Source organism: Vespa mandarinia, chromosome 2 (genome assembly GCF_050613455.1).
Source record: "Vespa mandarinia isolate Hongniang chromosome 2, ASM5061345v1, whole genome shotgun sequence".
Taxonomy (NCBI): domain Eukaryota; kingdom Metazoa; phylum Arthropoda; class Insecta; order Hymenoptera; family Vespidae; genus Vespa; species Vespa mandarinia.
The window spans coordinates 17,546,392-17,570,000 of NC_140811.1; the positions used below are offsets into that span (position 1 = coordinate 17,546,392).

The 23,609-nt window shown below is 28.5% G+C and overlaps 3 protein-coding genes across 14 annotated transcripts in view; 1 reads left to right on the top strand and 2 right to left on the bottom strand.

The window, feature by feature from the left end:
* The first annotated feature begins 184 nt into the window (after positions 1–184).
* Positions 185–2,082, top strand: Naxd (NAD(P)HX dehydratase). Of its 5 annotated transcripts, none has more exons than XM_035865087.2 (3): positions 194–341; positions 697–818; positions 964–2,081. In XM_035865087.2, the coding sequence occupies exon 3, from the start codon at positions 996–998 to the stop codon at positions 1,938–1,940; it is 945 nt and encodes a 314-aa protein (XP_035720980.1). In that variant the 5' UTR covers positions 194–341; positions 697–818; positions 964–995; the 3' UTR covers positions 1,941–2,081. The 5 variants fall into 5 exon arrangements, with proteins under 5 accessions (XP_085521039.1, XP_035720980.1, XP_035720998.1 ...); XM_035865105.2 differs by having other exon boundaries at positions 197–341; positions 718–818; XM_035865096.2 differs by lacking the exon at positions 194–341 and adding an exon at positions 354–526.
* A 940-nt stretch (positions 2,083–3,022) lies between these two features.
* On the bottom strand, positions 3,023–17,603 carry NKCC (sodium potassium chloride cotransporter). 4 transcript variants are annotated; one of them, XM_035865047.2, is made up of 20 exons: positions 13,043–13,065; positions 12,634–12,709; positions 10,084–10,224; positions 9,173–9,233; positions 8,526–8,784; positions 7,876–8,129; positions 7,599–7,713; positions 6,832–7,160; positions 6,487–6,718; positions 6,060–6,181; positions 5,738–5,937; positions 5,500–5,647; positions 4,900–5,141; positions 4,593–4,801; positions 4,353–4,467; positions 4,107–4,210; positions 3,910–4,024; positions 3,670–3,818; positions 3,479–3,590; positions 3,024–3,391 (listed from the first exon to the last, which is right to left on the bottom strand). In XM_035865047.2, the coding sequence occupies exons 3-20, from the start codon at positions 10,212–10,214 to the stop codon at positions 3,256–3,258; spliced, it is 3,033 nt and encodes a 1,010-aa protein (XP_035720940.1). In that variant the 5' UTR covers positions 10,215–10,224; positions 12,634–12,709; positions 13,043–13,065; the 3' UTR covers positions 3,024–3,255. The 4 variants fall into 4 exon arrangements, with proteins under 4 accessions (XP_035720920.1, XP_035720940.1, XP_035720930.1 ...); XM_035865027.2 differs by lacking the exons at positions 12,634–12,709; positions 13,043–13,065 and adding an exon at positions 17,309–17,603 and having other exon boundaries at positions 3,023–3,391; XM_035865037.2 differs by lacking the exons at positions 12,634–12,709; positions 13,043–13,065 and adding an exon at positions 13,075–13,166.
* A 3,378-nt stretch (positions 17,604–20,981) lies between these two features.
* The window catches only part of LOC118442457 (uncharacterized), a 13,986-nt gene continuing 11,358 nt past the window's right edge, over positions 20,982–23,609 (bottom strand). For all 5 annotated transcript variants that reach the window (XM_035868142.2, XM_035868114.2, XM_085664727.1 and 2 more), the window contains 5 exons: positions 22,947–23,114; positions 22,497–22,739; positions 22,155–22,421; positions 21,398–21,712; positions 20,982–21,230 (listed from right to left, as the gene is read on the bottom strand). In XM_035868142.2, coding sequence (XP_035724035.2) covers positions 21,177–21,230; positions 21,398–21,712; positions 22,155–22,421; positions 22,497–22,739; positions 22,947–23,114 — 1,047 coding nt within the window. In that variant the 3' untranslated portion in view covers positions 20,982–21,176. The remainder of the gene's footprint in view (positions 21,231–21,397; positions 21,713–22,154; positions 22,422–22,496; positions 22,740–22,946; positions 23,115–23,609) is intronic.

Here is a 23,609-nt window from a genome sequence, read left to right on the forward strand (position 1 = left end):
GAAAAATTCACAGTTGACAACCTACTAGTACCATCTATTCTAATCTAAAATAACCCAATCGTTACTCTTGGTAAGAAATAAGTTTAAAACTGACTTATCGACCGATATCATAGTGCATAGTGGCGAGATTATTTTTCGCTTACTATTGTAGTTCATATTTTGTCCATACCTGTCGCTGAAGTCACTGACACTTCGAACGAAAATTGATGTCTTCTCGAATATATGGCGATAAAACAGTTCGATATGTTTAATGATATCAACAATTTGGTTAATTTCAAGGAATATAATATAAAAGAAGAAAATCTAAGAATTAAAAATTATGAATATTGGAATTTTTCGTGGTAAAAAGTTTTTCATTGTGAAATAAGTATATAAAAAATTAATATATTTTGTTAGGATAATCTTTTCTCATAGAAAATTGCGATACGAAATTTGTTCAAAGTGACTCATCGATTTTTGTTTTCCTTGTGTACGAACATTTTCGATAGCAACGGAAAGATGCAAAAGTTCTTACCGATTGTTTTTGGTTTGTACATATATTCACACGAACATCATCGACAGTCATCCAAAAAAAAAAAAAAAAAAAAATTTTTAGTTTTTTTTCTTTCTCAATATCACAAGCGATATATAATTATTATATTAATTATTTCTTAAACATCTCACTCCATGTCTTCATAGAGTTATTATTAATTACAGCTAAAATAATGGCTTTTACAGAATATTTGGAAAATTATTAAAAAGAAATAAAAATTTTATTACCACTTCGTGTATAAAAATTATTTGTAGGAAATTGTACATCACATATTAACAATTCGAAGGTAATATTTTAAATATTAAGGATATAACAAACGTTTATTATTAAATAAAGGGCATATTTTTGATAAATTATTTAACATATGATGAATAATACCGGTTGATTAACATAAATGAAAAAGTTTTTATTATCTCGTGTTTTGTCCACAGGAATACGCTTTAATTTTGTTGGTATATCAGCCATGTCTACATGGATATCCGCAGACGAACGTATGTTAAAAATAATAAGGAAGATAGTACCAAATTTGACCAATACTAAATATAAAGGTCAAGATGGAAGAATAGGAATATTCGGTGGTAGCTCAGATTATACTGGAGCACCATATTTCACGGCAATGAGTGCTCTTAGAACTGGCGCAGATTTAGTGCATATATTTTGTGTAAAAGATGCTAGTACACCTATTAAATCTTTTAGCCCAGAACCAATTGTACATCCGGTTTTGGATCAATACGATGCTATGAAACATATAAAGCCTTGGTTGGATCGTTTGCATATTATTATCATTGGGCCAGGACTTGGAAGAGATGATAAGATTCTTAAAGTCATAGTTGAATTGATTTCCATCTGCCGTGAATTAAAAAAACCATTGATAATAGACGCGGATGGATTATTCTTAATATTTCAAAAACCTGACATAATTAAGGATTATCCAGATTTAATACTTACACCTAATGCTATGGAATTTAGTCGATTAGCTAAGTCTATATTAAAAAAATCGATTCAACCTTCCCCAATGGTTAAGCCTGCGGATGTAAAAGAATTGGCGGATACTCTTGGAAAGAATGTTGTCATTTTACATAAAGGAGCAAAAGATATTATAGCGGATGGACATGAAGGCACTGAAACTATATCATGTGGCATGGCTGGTTCTGGACGACGATGCGGTGGTCAAGGAGATCTTTTAGTTGGATCCGTAGCTGTTTTCTGGTGGTGGGCCATTTGTGGTGTAACTTGTGATTCCACTATATCACCTTCGGTATTAGCATGTTACGCAGGATCAAGATTAATTAGAGAATGTAATTCAGCTGCGTATAAAATTAAACAAAGAGCCACTTTGACAAGTGATATGTTGGAACAAATACAAAATGTTTTTGCTAGAATTTTTGAAACTCATGGCAACAAGTGAGCTATAAGTTTGAATCGTAAACTCATTTATAAAATTACAATTGATACTATATTTCATTTATACGGGGTTATCTGTGTGTGTGTGTGTGTGTGTGTGTGTGTGTGTATATATATGTATATTTACAGGCAATTTTTTTATAATTGCATATATATTTCTTAGTATAAACAATTATTTAATGAATTTTTTTTAAATATATTTCTTAACAAGAAAAGAGTATATATGTATATATCTAATATCCCATCAAAGTTTTCTTAATATTCGTTTTAGAACTTCGTCATTCAATGGGAGAAATCGATTATTGCAAAATGTTGATAATTAAAAACATTGGATCATGTTTAAATGAAATTTTTAGAATACACGAGATATAGTATACTAAAGAATATTAATAAATATAATGTTATTTTATGACAAATTAGATCATATGCATGCATTTAGCATTGTTAATATCTTAGATATGGAAAAGTTATAAATAATAAGACTGTCAATAAAATATTTTGTACATTTTATACTCTAAGAGTATTTAAGGAACGAAATAAGATCAGTACATTGGTAATTAAATTTTTAAAAAGAAATCTACTTATATATTTATAATAATGGTAATATTAATAATAATAAAAATATTTTTTTTCCTTTTTCTTGTTTATACAAAACTTTTAGATTTTGCATGATCATACAAGAAATATAGAAATTTAATGGTTACTCGTACATAAATATTAAGAAGAGAAAAATTTGTCATACAACAACATTTATGTGATTTATCACAAGAAATACATATCTAATATCATTTTTAAGAATGATGCTGTAGATTTCAGCCATGGTAAGCCAATTAATTAAGTACAAATATATTGCATCGTACTGCAAATTTTTTATCTGCTACTTATAACCGATATTGTAATCGATTACTTTTCTATTATAATGAATAATTTCATTATTTAACAGATATTTTTAAAAATGTACATTGATCTCCTTCCAAAAGTTCACTCTCTTTTGTGCGTAAGATTAATAATAATAATAATAATAATAATAATAATAATAATAATAATAATAATAATAATAATAATAATAATAATAATAATAATAATAATAATCATAATAATAATAATAATAATGAGTACGTATGATATATAAAAAGGAGAAGAGGTAAAAAGAGAAGTGCAATTTGCACATCGTTAAAAGAGAGATTTGGCATTAATATCTTAAAAAATACTGCCTATTTATGTCAAGTATAATGTCCGCTAAAATTTCTTTTTCGAACATCATTCAATTTAAGCCATTAATAATACTAATATCAATAACCTAATTTATCATTTATAGACTACGAATAAAATGTCAGTACCGAAATATGATTTCCCCTTATTAAAAGAGTTGGGGGCATGTCACGAGTTAATGCTTCTAACCATGCCATGTATAAGGGTGCTGACACTGCACCTTTTCTTGGCATTGGTAATGACCTGTAAATTATATTAAATTTAATTAATTATTATTCTCTTTTAGACAATATCACCATCGGACTAAAATTATCATGAATAATTACGTACATTACTACTAATGTGGATTGACTTGAATTCTCCAAAAGTAATTCTCGAAGTCTCAATTGTCGATTAGTTTTATCTCGTAATGTTTGTAATTCAAGATCAGTGACGCAGCAATCTAGAAAAAAAAAAATTCATTGATAATTTCGATAGATAATCATTTTATTTATGATAATATATATAATAAATGATCAAACCTGAATTATCGGTAGGATCATTTCTTTGAAAATCAGATATAAGTTTGTCAAAGAAATTTTTTGTATCCTGTCGAGGAGCAATACTGATGTCATCTACCATTTTTAAACTCGTATATTTGATTCGAAATTTAGCCATGATTTCAGCCATTCTGTAGATAAAACAAATCTTTGAAGCAAAAATATAAAAGAGACGGATTAGTATGAGTATTAAAAAAAAAAAAAAAGAAAAAAAAATCTTACTCCTTCTCTTGAGCCTCAATCTCTTGTTTATGATTGGCCAAAGCAAAGATTCTCATCTTACAATGTTCCCAATTAGAACGTGTACTGATAATATATGGCAAAAGAATTGTCAAACCTAATGAAATGGAACAGAATTGGATAGAGTATAAAGAATGATCTTTCATAATTTGATAATGATTATTTATTTCTTGGATTACCTCCATCATCGTAAAGCCACCATACGTCAATTACTCCTTTCTTATGTTTTTTTTGAAAAATTGTCATGTGTTCTGGCAACACTGGCATTCCATTTCGTTTTTCACTAAAACATGAAGAAATAATGCTATATAATATCACATGTGTGTGCGCGCGTGTGCTCGCGTACTGTTTGTGTATACTTTCCTTTTTTTTTTTTTTTTCCTGAAAAGATTTGAAATTCACGATAACAAATATTTGAAACTTACGAAAGTAATTTATCAGTAGCTTGTTTTTTCTTCTGTTTAATATGGTCACGTGCATTCCAATGAGTAGGAGATTCTCTAATTATATTTGGTCCCTCTACTATAGTAAATTGTGTTCCTACTCATAGATAGAATGAAAATACGATGTTGCAATGTTTTATATTTTTCAAATTTTTGATAATTATATTGTTCAATGTAATATTTAAATATAATAGATACCAAGATAAGATTTAAATTACATACCTATAGTTGGTACACTTTGTACTCTTGGTATTTGACTACTCATTGAGAGATCACTATCAGCGTGCATCAATGTAGTACCAGTTAAGTCGTAACTACTTTGTGCTAAAGTACCATGTTCTTCGTCTACCACAGTAGAACCTATTTCGGAACAATCCAAACCATCTTCGATACGTAGGATTGCAACAGCCAATTTGTGATCGAAAGCATTGCTAAAACGACAAAAGAAATAATGAAATTGTTAAGGGAAAAAAAAATTTATCGAATAGAAACATTATAATGATAATGAGATTATTTTTTTTTTTATTACTGAAGAACGTTGAAATATTCTTGAAGATCTTTATGATTACAAGTCGACCAATGAGTTTTGTAACCCATTAAGACAACGTTTGGAGCTAACTTTCCTACTCCTGTTGCTTGCATCAATGCTGATGCACCTCTTTCCAAATTTAAATCTTCTACAACGTGATAAAATGATTTGATTCTGTGTCTATGCAACCAGGCATAGCCATTCCTTAAACGTACAGATCTTAATCGATACGACAAACGTGTCTGTAAAAACATAAAAAGTGTAAAACTGATCATTATATTTTTCTAAAAGATTTACATTTTTTAAATCCAAATTTATATCTATGATTTATTTTTAATGAATATATTAATATATTTTTAAAACATTTTAACTTCGATCATTATTATTAAAAGTTAATTAAATGATTATTTATTAAAAATTAGATTAAATAAAAAAATATAACATGATATTTTTTATACTATCATTTAACAAGCAAAACTTGATAGAACATATCGAAATAAATTATTTGCAATCAATGAATTAATCGATCATGATTTATCTCACAAACATTATTAATCAATCGATACTTAACTGTTATAGATCATACGACAAAATACTTACTTGACATATTTCCCCAGATATTAATAAGGAATTATTTTTCGTAATAAGATTTGCCAAATATAAAAGAGCCGGTCTCGTACCAGGATGACCAGTAAGAGCCAAGATTTGCGGAGCATAATTTTTCACATGTTCATCGATAGAATTCAATCTACAAATATATAATTCAAATATATACAAATTATTTATTCGATTAATTTGAAATAAAAAAAATATTTGTAATCGGAAGATACAAATTTACCTATAGACGATAGATAATGCAGTTTTATAAGTTTGAGCTTGAGTACTGCTACCCCAGTTAACATCAGGTTTACGATATACAACAATCAGATATAATGCGAAGATAATAACGAATGTTATTAACGAAGTTACCCAATCGATGAAATACATAATGCTTACGCAAACGATAAAACCAAATAGAGATAACCAGGTGTTGTAATACTGTAGATAACGATTAATCATTAATTAGGATTAATCAAATATTTTATTTTTCAATAAGAATTTTCAATTGTGTTGAATTTTTCTTCTTCTGTTTTTTTATTTTTTTTATTAATCAAACGTACCCTGAAGGTAGGTCGCCATCCAAGTGGTCGAATAAGCGCGGCGTGAAATGCACAGAAATTAATGAGAGCATAGGATGCTAGATAAAAGTTTGATATTAACGGTGCTACTGCATTGAGATTGGCTAAAAGTCAAAATGATTTGTTAAGTTATTATATAGCTAGTAATATATATTTCTATTCTTTTATAATACACGGATAATATTATATAAGTAATAATATATATATATATATATATATATGTATAATATTCATATATAGCATATATATATATATGCTATGTATAATATTCATATATTATATATATATATATAATATATATATATATATATTATATATATATATTATATATATATATATAATATATGAATATTATACATAGCTAAATAATAGTATTACATGATAAATATTATATCAACCGATCGCTTACCTATCATAAGGAATACAAACGCAACAAGAAACGTAAGTCCATATCCTCTGTATGGTTCACCAGATTTACCATATCCTTTACTAAAATATATCAATCCAGGATATATTCTATCTTGACCTAATGCTTGGATTAATCTTGGTACTGATAATAGATTTGTTAATGCAGTTGAAAGTGTTGCAGCAAAACAGCCAGCATATATGAGTGGTCCCCAAAGTGACATTAGTTGCATGACCTACACAGATAATAATTGATGAACAATTTTATAAATCATTATATATATATATATTTTTTTTTTTGTAAATTTCTAAAAAGAAATCGAAAGATATTTTTTCTTTAACGACTTACCGAATAACTATTATGAAGTCCATATAAACAATTACTTTGAGAAATACACTGAACGGTACCATTTACTCCAATGATACCATTGGCATCTCTCAATGCTGCTCCACCAGCAAAATACACAAAAGTGACATAACTTATCATAGATATTAAAAGTGCTAAAAGTGTTCCAATAGGTATACTATTTCCTGGATTTTTCAAATCTCCCGAAATATTTGCACCAGCCTGTATGCCAGTTACCGAAGGGAAAAAAATTGCGAAAACCGAAAAGAATGTTTGATTGGTGTTCTCAGAAAATCGATAATCCGAGCCCCAATTCTCCTTAAATACCTCCCCTGGAAAATTAAAGAGAAAAGAAAAATTTTATACGTTGCACGACGACAGAAATAAATCAAGCGTATATACGAAGGATGGATCAAAAGTTTTTAGATGGACCAAAGTGATTTTAAAAATCAATTGATCTTTTTCATGACTTTTTAAGCGAATTAGTTAAGCTTCTTCGTAGTTTTACAATCTAAGAAAAAAAAAAAAAAACTGATTAATCCAACAAGTCTCGAAGAAGAACAATTTAGTTTTGAAATCATCTAGGAACTCTTAGCTCAGCCTTAGAAACTTTTAGCTCACCTTGTATATATATATATATATATATATATATATATATATATATATACAGATTGTATTACATATGTGCAATATATGTAATACACATAATATATGTAAATATAATTAATGAAATGAAATAAATGAAAATATATAAATGACATAATATTCACAGGAAAAGCCAATGAATCCGTGAGAGATTTGTTCTTGATTTTTCGGGCCAATGATAGTACCAATTAAAAAGTCAAAAATAGCTGCTACGATGACTGCGATAAGGAAGTTCTGGGCCTAATAAATATATAAAAAGTAAAAAATATGTAAAAATATACTGTCAAATTGAATTAGATTACACATAAAAAAAAAAAAGAATAATAATTAAATTATCAATTTCAAAACGAAGATAAACGAACCAAAGAACGAACGAATGAATGAACAAACGAAAGAACTTACCTTTGATTCCCATTCCATACCAATAGCACAAATCAATATCATCACTATAAGAGCAATAGTACCAATAATTCTAACATCCTGTATTCCATTATCTATTATTTTAAGATCATGTTCCTTGAGTAGATCATTCATGGAATCACAGAAACCAATTGTGTTCATGGATGCCGCAACTGCATTCGCAAATGCAAAAACTATTCCAACAGATGCACCAAACTCAGGTCCAAGTGATCGAGAGATGATGAAGTATATACCACCTGCAAAATTATTATTTCGATATAATGAAATAACTGAGAACGGAAAGAGAGAAAGAGAAAGAAAGAGAGAGAAATGAAAATTTATTTTCTCTAAATAAACTAAAAAGGATTAGAAAATAATATTATATATTATATATATAAATTTCAACAATAAAATTTATTTAAAAAATTGCTATACCTGTTAAATTAGAAAAAAAAATTAAAAAGATTAAAAAATTAAAAAATACATAAATAGTATAATAAAATTGTATAATAAAATAAATAAATTTGAATAATAAAATTTGATAAGTAATGTTACAAATTGCTTATATTAAATATATACGTATAATGGCACTCCTATTTCGAAAAAAGAAAAAAGAAAAGAAATAACGATAGCAATTGTGTAAACCAACACACCTCCCTTTACTTCCCCATTAGTGCTAATTGCACTTAGGCTTAATGTCGTGATGACACACACCGCTGCCGATATTCCTATAATAATAGTACTCTGTAATATACCAGCTTGTGCTACGACCCATGAGAGCCTTAGAAAAAGCATAACCCCCCATATATTTAAAAGACATGGTATTAAAACTCCTTGGATCCATCCTAATTTTATTCCACCGGTATAAATTTGCGAGCCAGTTCCAATTTGTCCTGTCTCGACGTTTGGATCCTGAAAAATATATTATAAATTTAATAAAGGTATTTATAGATTTAATATTACGATTATATTTATCGGTGATGAAGAGTATAAAGGTTGATATTAAATCATTAAAGATTGTAACATTTATTGTATGATTGTATTATCTACACAGTGGAGAATCTTTCGTCAGACTTGTTAAGGGGTTTAACATTGTCTCTTGGCATTTAATAGTAACAAAACAATCTTACCTATCCTGATCAATTCTTTATTGCTACATAAACTCAATATATCTATTCTACTTCAATATACCTACCCTATCCTATCCTATTCCATTATTCTCTTTATAGGGGTCTGGTAAATCAATAGAAATATCACTAAAGTCGAATGATCGTTGGATAGCAAATGATAGTGTTCATACCTTTATCAAATTTCCTTCGTGTAAGGTACTTAAAGATGGCCTCTTCGCACGACGACTTAATCTGTAAAATGTATATTAATTGTATGACGATATATCCTCATACGTTATATGATTTTTTATATATCCATTACGTAAGTCATTATAATAATTATTTAATCGTGAGTTCTTTTTTGTTCTTCGTTTTTTTTCTTTCTTTTCTTTCTGTAGTATCTTGTTAAAATCAGTATTCCTATTATTATTATCTTATTGTTGGAATAATTACAAGATATACAAGATATTACTAATTAATATATCGTGTTATTTACTCAATTTAATAAATTTTTTATCTGTTCGGAATAACCATAATTTTTCTTTGTATTCATGTTAATTTTATTTTCTATTAATCAAAGCATTCGATATTTATGAATTATTATCGATTTGATTAATTCAAAAAGGTTCGATAAAGCTAAAAGAGAGATAGATATTAGCGAATATTTACAATTAGGCACGGTCGATTAAAACGTTAGATAAATCTTTATTTCACGTAATAAATCGTATATCATCATACGTATAAATTATTTAAATTTTATTCAAATGATATAAATTATTAATTAGCTTCGCCTCATAATAATTTTATTTATTATTTCCTTTTTCACGGATATCGTTCTGAATAATTTCGTATCTCATTAACATTTCATTATCTCCATAATAACTATATCAAGTATTTTTTAGATAAATTTAATTCGTATTAATAAATAAATAATTTTATTCTTTAATAAATTATATTATTAATAATTTTTATGAAAATCATTTTTAATAATTTTAATCATCGTTATTTTTATAATAAGTATTATATTATTAATTTGGATGAGAATAATCGTTTAATAATTTTAAAAATTATAACTTTTGCGAATTGTAGTTTATGTAGATACCTGTAATGGTCCATACGTGGAACAACATCCCAGAGGCCGCTCACGTTCAACGTCATCGGAGATCTTTTATTATTTTCATTTCCTCCTGTCGTATCATCCTTGGCATTTTTATTTTGGAGTCGGCTCTCCATTTCGTTCTTTCTAAAGGAAAATGAAGAAGAATATGATCACAAAGAAGAAGAAAAAAAAATTGATCATTTTTGATTCACTCGCAAAATCTTTGAGAGATCAAAATTTCGAAAATGGCCGCCATTTTCTCTCTCTCTCTCTCTCTTTCTCTCTCTCTCTCTCTCTTTCTCTCTCTCTCTCTCTCTCTCTTTCTCTCTCTCTCTCTCTCTCTCTCTCTCTCTCTCTCTCTTTGGATCTCTATTTTCTTTTATAAATAATTTTTATTTTAATGATAATATAAATAATAATACAAAATAAATATATGCATACATAATTCGTTTTAAAATTGTCATATTCGTAATTCTTTTTTTTTCCTTTTTTAATGACTAAGCGACACTAATAACGTTTGATAACTAACGAGAAAGATATGTTTATTTCTTTTTTGCTTTCTCACTCCGTTTTTTTTTTCTATTTATCTTCCTCCACTTTTCTTCTTCTTAATCTTTTTATTTATTATTTATTTATTTTTTTTAACGTAATAAGACATTCAAAAATCATATTGGCTTATATAGAAGTCATATGACTTCTATTATAAACGACAGCTGATAACGGATGAGGAAGTATTTTTTTTCTCTTATTACAAAATCATTTGCATTATTTATATTATTGTTTGTTTTTGTTTTTTTTTGAACACAATTATGCATTCGATATTAACGTGAATAATTTAGAAGATACTGACTGACCAATTGACAAGAGAAAGATCCATACGAGATAGGTCTTGGTCCCCATAAGACAAAGTTTATACCACGATTATATAAATTAATATTATATAATAAATTTCATTTATTATCTGTTTCATTTCTATATATATATATAAAATTTTTATTTCTATATTTCTGACATAGCAGATGTAACAAATTGTCGTCAATAGATCATTCATTTTGTCGTAAATCAAATTTGCCTAGTGTATTTCTCAATTAATCATTTGCAGTTATCAATCGAATATACATTGTAAACAATCGATTTATTTCGATTGATGGGCCCCAAAAATTTTCTAATATGTACCATAGTGATCGCAAACGTACCATAGGAAAATAACATAAGACAAAGCAATTGAAAAGCGTGATATTATTTCTAAGCCAACAGTGAGACCTTTCCCTTTATGAGATCACATTCGAAGACGAGTCGTGAAACGAAGTCAGTGGTATCAAATGATATCTTTTTAATTAATCGAATTGATGATTTACATGAGTTTAATAGAATGGTATGTGCATATGTGTCTATTCGTTTGTAATTCGTCCGTGACTCTCACTCTCTCTCTTGTTTATATATGGTTTCTTTTTTTTTTTTTTTAACTGATCGTCGACGAATTCATATCTTTTAAAAGCCAATTGACATAATCTTCTTCATTGTTATCATTGAAAAAAATTCTTTAATAAATTTACATACGTACGCGCACAGACATATACACACATGCAATCCTTTTTATCGATAATTTCGACAAAACGTTTCTTCCATTCGAATATATTTCAATTCATCATTTATTTCAAAATTTCGAGAGCCCATCGCACACATATCTCCTTTTATATATCTTACTTTCCCTAAAAAAGAAATAATCGAAAAACCTTTGTGTTATCATTCGAAAAGAATGAATTCGATATCAATGAACACAGTTTTTATTTTCTCACTATACATCTTATCTCGCATGAAGATCATTGCGAGAAACGATTAAATCGCCTACTTAGATCGTTATCGCATTGATGTTATTTCAAAAATTGTTAGTAATATACTTAGAATGCATTTGGAGTGCAGGCAAATGTAAAAAGATCTTTTTCAAAAAATATAAAAAAAGTCATTTTCCTCTTCCTTCTCCCTCTTTGAAAAGAAAAAGAAAAAAAATAGAACCGATGTTTCACTAAGCACACGTCCATACATATTAACGACTCTAAAATTGTACTGGTCGATAGCAACATTTGAAAGTCTAAGATTAGATTTTCGCCGATCGTACTTTTTCACGTATATAAAAAAAGAAGAAAAAACACGAATAATATGTTTACTTAAAAAAAAAAAAATAAATAAAGAATATTTCCCAAAAACTGGAAAAGTTTCAAATTTCTCAGAAAACAAAAAAAAAGAAAGAAAAGACAATTAATTACAAGGTCTCGTTTATCGTTCTGTCAATTAATAAAAACAAACGAACAGTTTCATTGATTTCGCCGACACCTAATGAAATATTTTATATTTAAATAAAAATAAAATGAAATAAAAAATCTATATACATACATATATATATATATATATATATATATATATATATATATATATGGGGTCTATGTATATATGTGTATATATATATATATATATATATTTATACATAAATGATAAGAGGAGTTTCACTTGAAGATGACGCTCGACTATGATGATAGTAGTTTTAACACTAACACAGGTCCTTTCTAGGAACACAGTATAACGACGCACAGTAGCAATGCATCAATAATCAACATCAAGTAAAAGCGCACTAAAACGGGAAATGTATATATGAAATAGGACATAATTATTTCTAAATTTCAGTACATATATCATATGTATATATATGTATGTGTGTGTGTGTGTGTGTGTATGTGTGTGTGTATCAAAATAGAAAGAAAGATAGAAGTAAGTGTATGATTAAAGTAATATATGTCGAGCTTTATGTAGTAAAAGATAAAAGATAAACATAATAATGCACACGCGTACGTATATACACACATATACACCGAGAATCTGATGTTGTATAAGTCGCGAAGAAGCCGAAAAAAAGGAAAAAAAGAAAGAAAAAGAAAAAACAATAACGAATATGATTATTACTAACGATGACGAAGATGGAGAGCACGTAAAGGATACCGTAGGACAGACGAATGTGTAGCACGGCGAATAAACAGCGAATAGAAGGAACGCGTGAACTTGAATCACCCGCGAAAGCGCGAGGAAGCGCGCCGCTCTTTTCTCTGAATTTGGTCCCCACTCCAAGCGACGTTGCGCAAAACGGCAGCGCACTAACTGTGGCCACGCGCATGCGCGCACCCTTTCGTCATACACACGATGCACACGACGCACACGACCCTTCGTCTTCTCTTCCATCCGTATATATTAATTCTTTCAACGTGCAATGTGTAATTTGCTTTTTTTCTTCCTTATTCTCTTTTTTGTTTTCTTTTTTATTTTTTGTCTTCCTAATAATGTGTTCTTATATGCACTTATTTCATGTATCGACAAGTCTCGTATATTATATGTAAATGGGAGAGAGAGAGAGAGAGAGAGAGAAAACATTTATTAGTTTTAATTAAAAATAAACATTTAATCGCTTTGGTTATAACTTTAGTATAAAAAATTTTTAATTGAATATCTTCATTTTGTTTTATTTCCTGACGAAGTTAATTCTCATTAATTCCTATTTTCTTTCGTAATTTTTTTTGTTTTTTTTTTTTGTTTCTTCATTTTATTTTTATGTACGATCATACATCATACGATATCTTTTCCTTTGTAATTGATATTTCTTTTCTTTTTTCTTTTTTTCTTTTTCCTTTTATTTTTTTCTCACATTTATATTGATTTTTCTAAAATATCGTAAATTACATATAACCATAAGATTTCGCGATCATATACTTTATTGTTTTGACATTTATATAACCGGTTTTTACCGCCTAGACGAGAAGATAGGTGGCGTCTCGAATCGTTAATTAAATCCTATAGTCGTAATGTTCGTTCGTGAAAATTCTATCTATTCGTATGAGATAAGACGGCTTCAATTGTGCTTCTTTTTAAAGGCCATTGTAACGTCAGAGAGAGAGAGAGAGAGAGAGAGAGAGAGAGAGAAAGAGAGAAAAAGAGAAAGAAAGAGAGAGAGAGAGAGAGAGAGAAAGAGAGAGAGAGAGAGAGATACTTACGAAAACTAGGTGAAGGATATAGATTTAAATTTTGTTGAACGACTGAAAAAATTTCTCATTTGTTTTTGATCTCTCTTTCTCTCTCTCTCTCTCTCTGTCTCTCTTTTTCTCCTTACGTATTTAATTGTCATTATCGTGTTTACTTATCAAGCAGAATAAACCAAAATGATCAAATATTTATTACGATTAGGATAATCTAATCAGAAAAAGAGATATATGTACATAAATATATATATGTACACATCTTCGACGTATGCGATTGAATCGATAAAAAAGAATGAAAAAGTATAGTAAACAAGGTAACTCTAGGAATTGAAACAGAGTTTGTAAAAAGCATTTTCCATTTATCGTTTAAATCGTGAAATAGTTAGTTGATAATATTTAGATTGCTCGTGTGCGTATGTAGCAGCATGAGACGGAATTAGCTCAATTAGCATTCTTTGACGGAAAAGCAAAATATTCCGGTAAGAACCCGACTCGGATACTTGTTCTCGCTCTAGCGAGAACGGCACAAATACACCATCGATATTATTGATGATAGAGTAGAGAGAGAAAGAAAGAGAGAGAGAAAGAGAGGGAGAGAGAGAAAGAGAGAGAAAAAAGAAGGAGAATAAGAAAGAATCTATTTCCAGAAATCTCTTAAATCTTATTCTCCGAAATATTCTTTCGTCCGAAAAATTAGATACATTAAACCATGCGTATATGTATTTTATTGTACATATGTTACATATTAGGTATATTAAATACTTCTCTCTCTCTCTTTTTCTCTCTCTTTTTTTTTCTCACTTATATGATATTACTTATCTTATTATATTTAAATGTATTATTCACGTTTAAATTAATTTACTTAAATATATGCACATCTATTTACCTATATAAAATTTAGTATATCTCTTTTATAATAAAGAATATATATATATATATATATATATATATAAAATATAATATATATTATGTAACAAATAAATAAGTAAATAAAAAAATATATATACAAATAGATATTTCTCTCTCTCTCTCTCTCTCTTTTATTCATTATATTCACATACGAATGTATTATCACATGTGATAAGTATTCGAAATATTTCTATATATGAAATATAATTCTATATATATGAAGATCGTTATCTTAGAAACCATATTTTGATATTATAAATTATACATAATCAACTTGACAATGGTAATTACGTATAATTAAATACATATATATATATATATATATATATATATATATATATATATGTCATCTATCATCGCTTGCATGAGAGAAAAGGAGAGAGAGAGAAAATGGGAAAACAGATCACGTGTGATAAGATGATCCGACTAATAATTATTATCCTATACGACTCGGATAATAAACAAAAACGTAATTATTATTAGCATTATTAACATTCGGAAACGTTTGTTCACATAAACGAGTTAGAAGTTAAATCCGTATTGTTTATATATACCTATTTATCATTGTAGATATTTACTAATCCCTTTCTTTCTTTCTCACTCTATCTCATGCTATCTATCAGATATATCTATCTATCTATCCTTTATCTCTATCTCTCTTTATCATAAAAAAAATGTCAAGTTAGGTGAGTAAAAATAATGCAAAAAAAAAAAAAAAAAAAAAAAAAGTAAAAATATGATTATATAAATCGTTGACGATATATAAGATGATAACTATGATTTGCGAAGGAACGAAACAAATTACGATTAAATATATTATGTCATTTCAAATCATATAGAAAGATATATATGTATATATACACACACATACGTAAAATAGGATTTATTCTCTAAGTACTCATTATGTTCTAGTGTCTCTTGAGATTTTCAAATCATTAGGGAATAGTAAAATATATCTAACGAAGATTAAGAGACTCTGCCATGAAATCAAACTACCAAACTGAAATATATATATATATATATATATATATATATATATATATATAAATATCCATTTTACCTTCCGAAAATTGAATTTCATTCTATATAGAATTAATTTAACATCGTGAGAAATGAGAAAATTAAAAAAAAGAAAAGAAAGAGAGAGAAAGAGGAAGAGAAAGATAGAGAGAAAGAGAGAGAGATTAGGGATATGAATGAAAATTCAAAGAAAAATCGTGTAATATATCATGAAAAGCATTTATGATGCATGCATGCCATCGTGAAAAGAGAACTCGCAGAAATCTAAATTAATATTTCGCGTTCGTGGAACTATAGTTAGACGCCCTCGGTATAAGAACGTATGTCAGTATATATATATATATATATATACATACACCCTCACACGTTTATACATGTTACACATATATACATATATATACACACATACATATATATATATAAACATAAATATACATACGCATATATGCAAAAGTACATATACATTCGTATATATGTATGTATATGGACGTAAATCATTCCAATCGATATCAATTTCGAGGCATTATCGACATAAACGATCCCTACATTATCGACTTATTCGATTGAAAATCAAAAATTTTGGCGCCAATCATCCATTTTAATACATTATTTGAATCGAATACTGCTATATTTCTCTCTCTATCTCTTTCTCTCTTTCTCTCTCCCTTTCTCTCTCTCTCTCCGGAATCAGGACAGGAAGTGCGAGTAAGCAACGCTGAAACTCTTCAGGTTTACGACTGCATTTAAACGCGCGATCGGTACATACACATACTTATATACATATGTATGTATACACACAGTATCTCTCTCTCTCTTTCTCTCTCTCTCACTCTCTCTCGCTTTCTCTCTACGTGATTTTTCGAGGAGATTCTAAATAAAGAATGATTCGCCTTCGAATTTCATCACCGCATTCGAATCATTTCTTATTATTAAATATATTTTGTCAATAATATATATATATATATATATATATATATATATATATCAATACGATAATTGAGATCTTATAAGATCTTATATATGGGATTGAATTTATATGAGTGAGACAGAGAGAAAGAGAGAGAGAGAGAATGAGAGAAATATTATAGAAGCAAGCAAAAAACAAAAAAAAAGAAAAATGTATAAAAATGATGAACGTAAAAAGAAAATAAATGAAAATTAAGAAAGAAATTATTGCCGTGAAAATAATTGAGAAAAAGAAAAAAATATTTATATATATATATATACACATATACACATATATATATACATACATACATACATATATACATACATACATGTTTCGAATAGACAAATATTTCGATTTTATATGCTTTTTCATATCAGAGAACTCCATTTTTCACCGACTAATTCCTTCGCACAATCTTTTGGTTTTCTTTTATTCGTCTTCCTCTTTTTCCCTTACTCTCTTCTTTCTTGCTTTTTCGGTTCTTTTTTTTTTTTTTTGTATTTTTATTTTTTGCTTTTGTTTCCTTCTTTTTTCTATCAAATTTTTACAATCTCTATACTCGCGAAATTTTTCTATCTTCACTTATACCGTTTTGCAACGTTTATAAATCTTTTTAAAACAAAATTCTTTTTCTTCGTTCTATTCTCTCTCTCTCTCTCTCTCTCTCTCTCTCTCTCTCTCTCTCTCTCTCTCTCTCTCTCTCTCTCTCTCTCTTTCTCTATCTATCTCTTTCTCTTTCTCTCTGCGTTCATCTTTCTCTATGATACGAAAGAAAACGACTAAAGAGGAGCACGAACATCATACGAATATATATAGACGTATGTAGAGAATCATTACCACGTTTCTCGATGAGTTGTAATAATACTATACATATATGGAGAGGAGCAAAAAAAAAAAAAAATTAAAAGTAATTATCTAGGTGTGTGTTACCTCCGCATCGTTTTATTTCGTCGGTGCGGTAATAGGGAGGGGAAGGGATGGGGAAAAAGGGGGGAGAAAAAAAGAAGAAAAATAAAACAAGAAGAAAAAAAAAAAGAAACAAACAAAAAGAAATAGAAGAGGAAGAAAAATACATGATCTTGGGAAATGACAGATAAGAGAAGAAGCCGACAGAGTAAATCATTAAAATGCATTCGTACGTTAACGATAGTATAAATAGAGTGATGTCGAATGAGTATTGTGATTTGTCTCTTGATACTGATAAGAAAACACCCTGGAATATCTTCGTTTTAATCCCAATTTACATTATATACACGAACATATATAATATATATATAGTTTTTTTTTAGTTTCTTTTCACAAATCTTTCGAAAATATTTTAAACGTGCAACGAAAGTGACGACGCGAGATTAAATGATTAATCTCGACTAGACGGGATGGAAAACAAAACAAAAAAAAAAAAGAAAAAACGGAAAAGAAATAAATAAAAAAGAAAAACAAACGGAGAGAAAAATTTCCTTCTGGTTTATATTTTTTTTCGTTCTTTTTTTTTTTGAGGGAAGGGGGGGGGTGGGAGAAAGGGGGCGAGGCTCGTCATATCGTCATTCGTTTTCATTCTTTCTTTTCTTCTTTTTTCTATTTCTCTTCTTTCTCTTCCTCTTCTCTTTAATTTGTTCCTCGTTGAATCTCGAATTTACGTGTGATCAAATAAAGTGCAATGCACATATTAAAAGAATTCTTTAAAAGCCACGCCTAACGAGTACATATGTATATCTCGGGCTAACCTCTCAACGCAAACAATTATTCCTCGAATACGTTTATTTCCTTGACGATCGACGGATCGAACGAGCCCGGACCTCTCAAGATCGAACAGCCACGATCCAGTTCGAGCCAGTCCAAGCCAGACAACCCGGTAGACCACCTGGATAGCGGGCGGCCTTCCATGAAAGCTCTCTCTCTCCCTCTCTGTCTCTCTATCTCTTTCTGTCTCTGTCTCTCTATCACTGTCTCTCTTTCTCTCTCTCTCTCTCTCTCTCTCTCTCTCTCTCTCTCTCTCTCTCTCTCCAACTAGTACCGAAGTCACTGGAACGAATGCGCGCCCTCTATAAGTTCACATCACTACATTCTAACTTATTCATAGATAATTTAAAAACATCGTTTCGACAATTAATTTACGAATAATTCCATTCGATGACAAAACTTCTTTCCCAATCTTTTTTTAATGTCAGACAGTTTTTTTTCTCTTTTTTTTTTCGTTTCCTTTCCTTTCCTTTCTAATTTTTTGTTCCTCCGCTTTCTTTCTTTCCCCTTTTTTTTCCTTTCCTTTTCCTTTTTTCAATCCTCAATATTTTATTTTCTTTTTTCTTTTTTTTTTTGTTTTTCTTTTCACCAAGTCAACACGCGGACTCGCTAAGCTACTCGAGTATAATAATCGCTATGGTATATTAAACACGTACAAGACTCATCAATCACTTTATAAAATGGTTAAGAAGACGGAAAGAATGATTAATTGAATGGAAGTAGCTGGAAGAATTGTTTAATATCGTTAAATTGAAGCTATAAATGTTTTCATTGGGATGTAGATTAAAAAAAAAAAAAAATAGAGAGAAGAAAAGTAGGGAAAAAGGATACACATATATATATTTATTTATATATATACATGTGTGTGTGTGTGTATATATAATGTGTAAATTTTATTTTAGGACACATTTTTTTTATAGAAAACAAGATTCTCACTCCATCTCGTGGTAAAATGTTGAAACCATATGCTTATTCATGATTTTTAATGATATTGTTACCGACGAAGATAACGACTACTTACCAACGAAGACACCGACCACTTACCGACAATTACTGGAACTATTTATCGACGAAGACAACCAACAGTTACCAACGCAAACATATTCATGGTTACAGTAATTATAATTTAAACCACTGAACAATATTGCGATGTTATTAATATTAAAATTAAAAACAAAAATTCAATCAACGTGCCTCTGCATTTCTTTATTATTTATGTACAATTAGAGAGCAATGTGCTACGAATCGGGGATATACTTTATACACAGATAACAATAACAATAACAATAGTAACAACGAAAAAAAAAAAAAACAAAAAAAAAAGAAAAAAGAAAAATATATTCACATCGCAACGGCAATAAATTCGAAATGGCTTTTGCAATCTATACGAGATAGTTTTAAAAAGAAAGAGAGCGCATCGTCTAGGATTACACAAGTAAGCTTCTTAAAATATGAAAAATTGTCGAATGCAAGAAAAACAACGGGTGTGAAGAATTAAAAACATTGGAACATTGAAACATTGAAAAACAAAAAAAAAAGGATTAAATAAAATACATTTTGTGTCATTTCGCTTATAAATATGTATCTCTACTTGTAGTATTCTTTATCTAATAAAAAAAAAAAAAAAGAAGAAAGAAAGAAAAAGAAAACAAAAGATTAAAGCTGGTCGCATCAATTTTGTTTTTGTTATCTTTTTTTTCTTTCTTCCCTTTTTTTCTCTTTATTATTTTCTTTCTTTTTTTTTCTTTACTACTTGCTCAATAAATTTTTTTTCTTTCTCGACCTTGTTTCTATCATAATTAATAGAATATCTTAATACTGAATACTTTCACCAAAGAGAGATCGGTAAATCCTTATCAAAGCAGATAAAAAGATGTATTCATTGGAACGGCCGTAAGTAAAAAATATAACGCGATATAGATGAATCACGTGTATATATATGTGTATATATTTATATATATATACGCGTATCTATGTATATATATATATATATATATATATATATATATATGTGTATATATGTATATATACGCGTATCTATGTATATATATATATATATATGTATATATATGTATCTATGTGTATATATATATGTATCTATGTATATATATATATATATATATATATATATATATATATATATGCATAATAATGAATATCAACGAATGGTCCACATATCACAAGTATCATTCAGCCTTTCACTCGATCTTTGATTACCGATCGTTAGGTAACATTTAATACTCGTTAATTATCTATATTTGTTTCTTTGTTTTTTTTTCTTTTTCTTTTTCTTTTCTTTACTCCAGTTAACTGGAATACAAAAAAAAAAATGGTCATCTGTCCTTATTTAATTTAACTACCAACAACGATAAAGATTACTATGAAATTAGTCTTAACATTCTTTTGTAACACTCGTCCTCCAATTTTTTAGACCGATAATAATTTATACTCCTCGTTTATGTTGATTCCAGCATACCTCCAGCAAGTTTGGTTGCATACAAATTCAAGGCCTTAAAAGAGAGAGATAGAGGGAAAAAGAGAGAAAATGATAATTTAAAAAAGTAAAAAAATTAAAAAAGAAAAGAAATAAAAAAGAAGTAATCAGACAAGTCTAATGTTATAGCTAAAAAAAAAGTACAAATACATAAAAAAAAAATGTTAAAATATTTATACACACCTTATATATAAAAGCATACTGTTCTTTAGTTTGCACAGCCCCAGCTCTATCTCTTCTTATCGTATAAACCACTCTTGGGACATCTACCGTTCGTGTAATTTCATATTGCCTAATTCCCAGGTCTAATGCTATCAGTGTTCCTGTACGACCTGTACCAGGACTACAATGGACCACTATAGGTCCTGGACCACCTCTTTGAAGGGCTCTGCCTTCGAGAAGTACAGCAATAAGTCCTGCGCCGTCTGTTTGGACGCCACTGGCTGGCCATAAGTACCAAATATGGTATACTTCTCTGAATGTATTATTTTCTAAATTCTGCAAAACAAAGAAAATAAAAAAAAGAAAAAAAAAAAAAAAAAAAAAAAAGAAAAGCCGATACAATTAATAATATCATAAACATAACAAACTGGTAATTATGAAAGTGATCTTATGATTACTTGAAATATTTAAGAAAAGAAAAAAAAAAATGGAAGAAAAGTTTGATCTCATAGATCATAATTAAAATTATATTAAATTACATAAAATAATATTTAAAATTAAATTACATAAAATATCTCAAGAATAAAGACATTTAATTTTCCTTTGTTTGTCTTGTTATGGAAAAAAAAAATAATTTTTAAATAATTCAAACTCTTAACTCTTCCATCAAATGTCAAAATATCTCAGTATAAAAACTATACGTTTTACAAAAATCACTTTCTTAATCACATTGAATCGCATGTAAAAAATCTATTTTAATTTGATTTAAATGGATTACTTTTAAGTGTAACGTCGATATAGCATATTTCTCTTTGGTTTCTCGCTTCTTTAACGTCACTTGAAAATCACCGTACAATCTATGACAATCGGTCACCTCGGAAGGTGGTATATATTCAGTACACTTTTCAACCCCGTTTTCAAATAGATCAGTCAACATAATGATCACTTTGGATTGTTGTTCCCAAATCATACGCCAAAAATCGGTAACAGTCGTATCCAAAGGTGCTTGACAGGCAATGTAATATTTCGTCGCATTTTTAGGACCCTAAAAAAGATTTGTGAATTTATATATATATATATATATATATAATGAAAAATAGAATACAATAAATGAACTAACTCGAACGTAGCTGGCATTGATGTATTCCGAAAGAGGATCATCGTTGAGTTTTTTCAACGGTACTCTACTTTCTGGAAGTGGTATTACATTCGCATATCTGTTCTTCACTTCAGCACCCAAAGGAAGTTCATCCATCTTGGCGGAAACCTGGGGTATACTTAAAAATTCTTCGTTAATGGCATCGACGTCGTTTGAGAAAGAAGTAAGTCCAGTGAAATTTAATGGATGAGATGGAACTGCACTCTGTAAATAAGTCGTTAAATAAGTAAATAAAACTTTAGAAATTACAACATTTTTATTCAACATATTTTGCAAATTTTTTTCTTAATATATCTAAAATTCAAACTAATAGTTTTTAATTTATGAACGTAATCAAATTTTTACAACGTTTGTAACACCGCGAATTTTATTATAATTTAATAAAAAATATAAACGTTATAAAATACTTACTGAATCTTCAAAAGCAGGATTACCATAACTTCTTTTGGATGATCTAGCAAAACCTTTTCGTCTAACACTGTTATAAGCAGATACACTATCTAAACTATAGGCATCTAAAGATACAGGTCGACATCGTTCGCCATAATTGAATCTTGTTTGCCTTTTTCTCATAACGAACTGAAAAAATGGACACATTTATAATCCGCGACAGATCAATAATATTCCTATATATATATTGAATATGTGTATGTATATAGCATCAATATGACCTCGTATTTATCGTAATCGGCATCACCGTTTTTGCGAGTGTTTTATCGTTTCAAACGTTTACCGAAAAGAAACGTGTAACATTGAAAAGATAGATAAGAAGTTAGAGATAGAATCATTGGAAAAAGGAGAGAGTTTTTATATTAGCTAAATACCATGATCCATGTGAATCTATTCATAGATCTATGATAATTAAAAATCATTTGAATATTTTCAAACGTCTAACATTTAATTTAACAAATTTCATATTGTATGTATGTACATAAATAATTTATTAATCTAATTAAAAGTAATGCTAAAAAAAAAAAAAAAGAATTTCTTTTTTTTTTTCTTCTATGCCATCTAACATAAAACATTTTTACTATTATATTATATCAAGTCAGGCATGCACAATAATGAAAACAT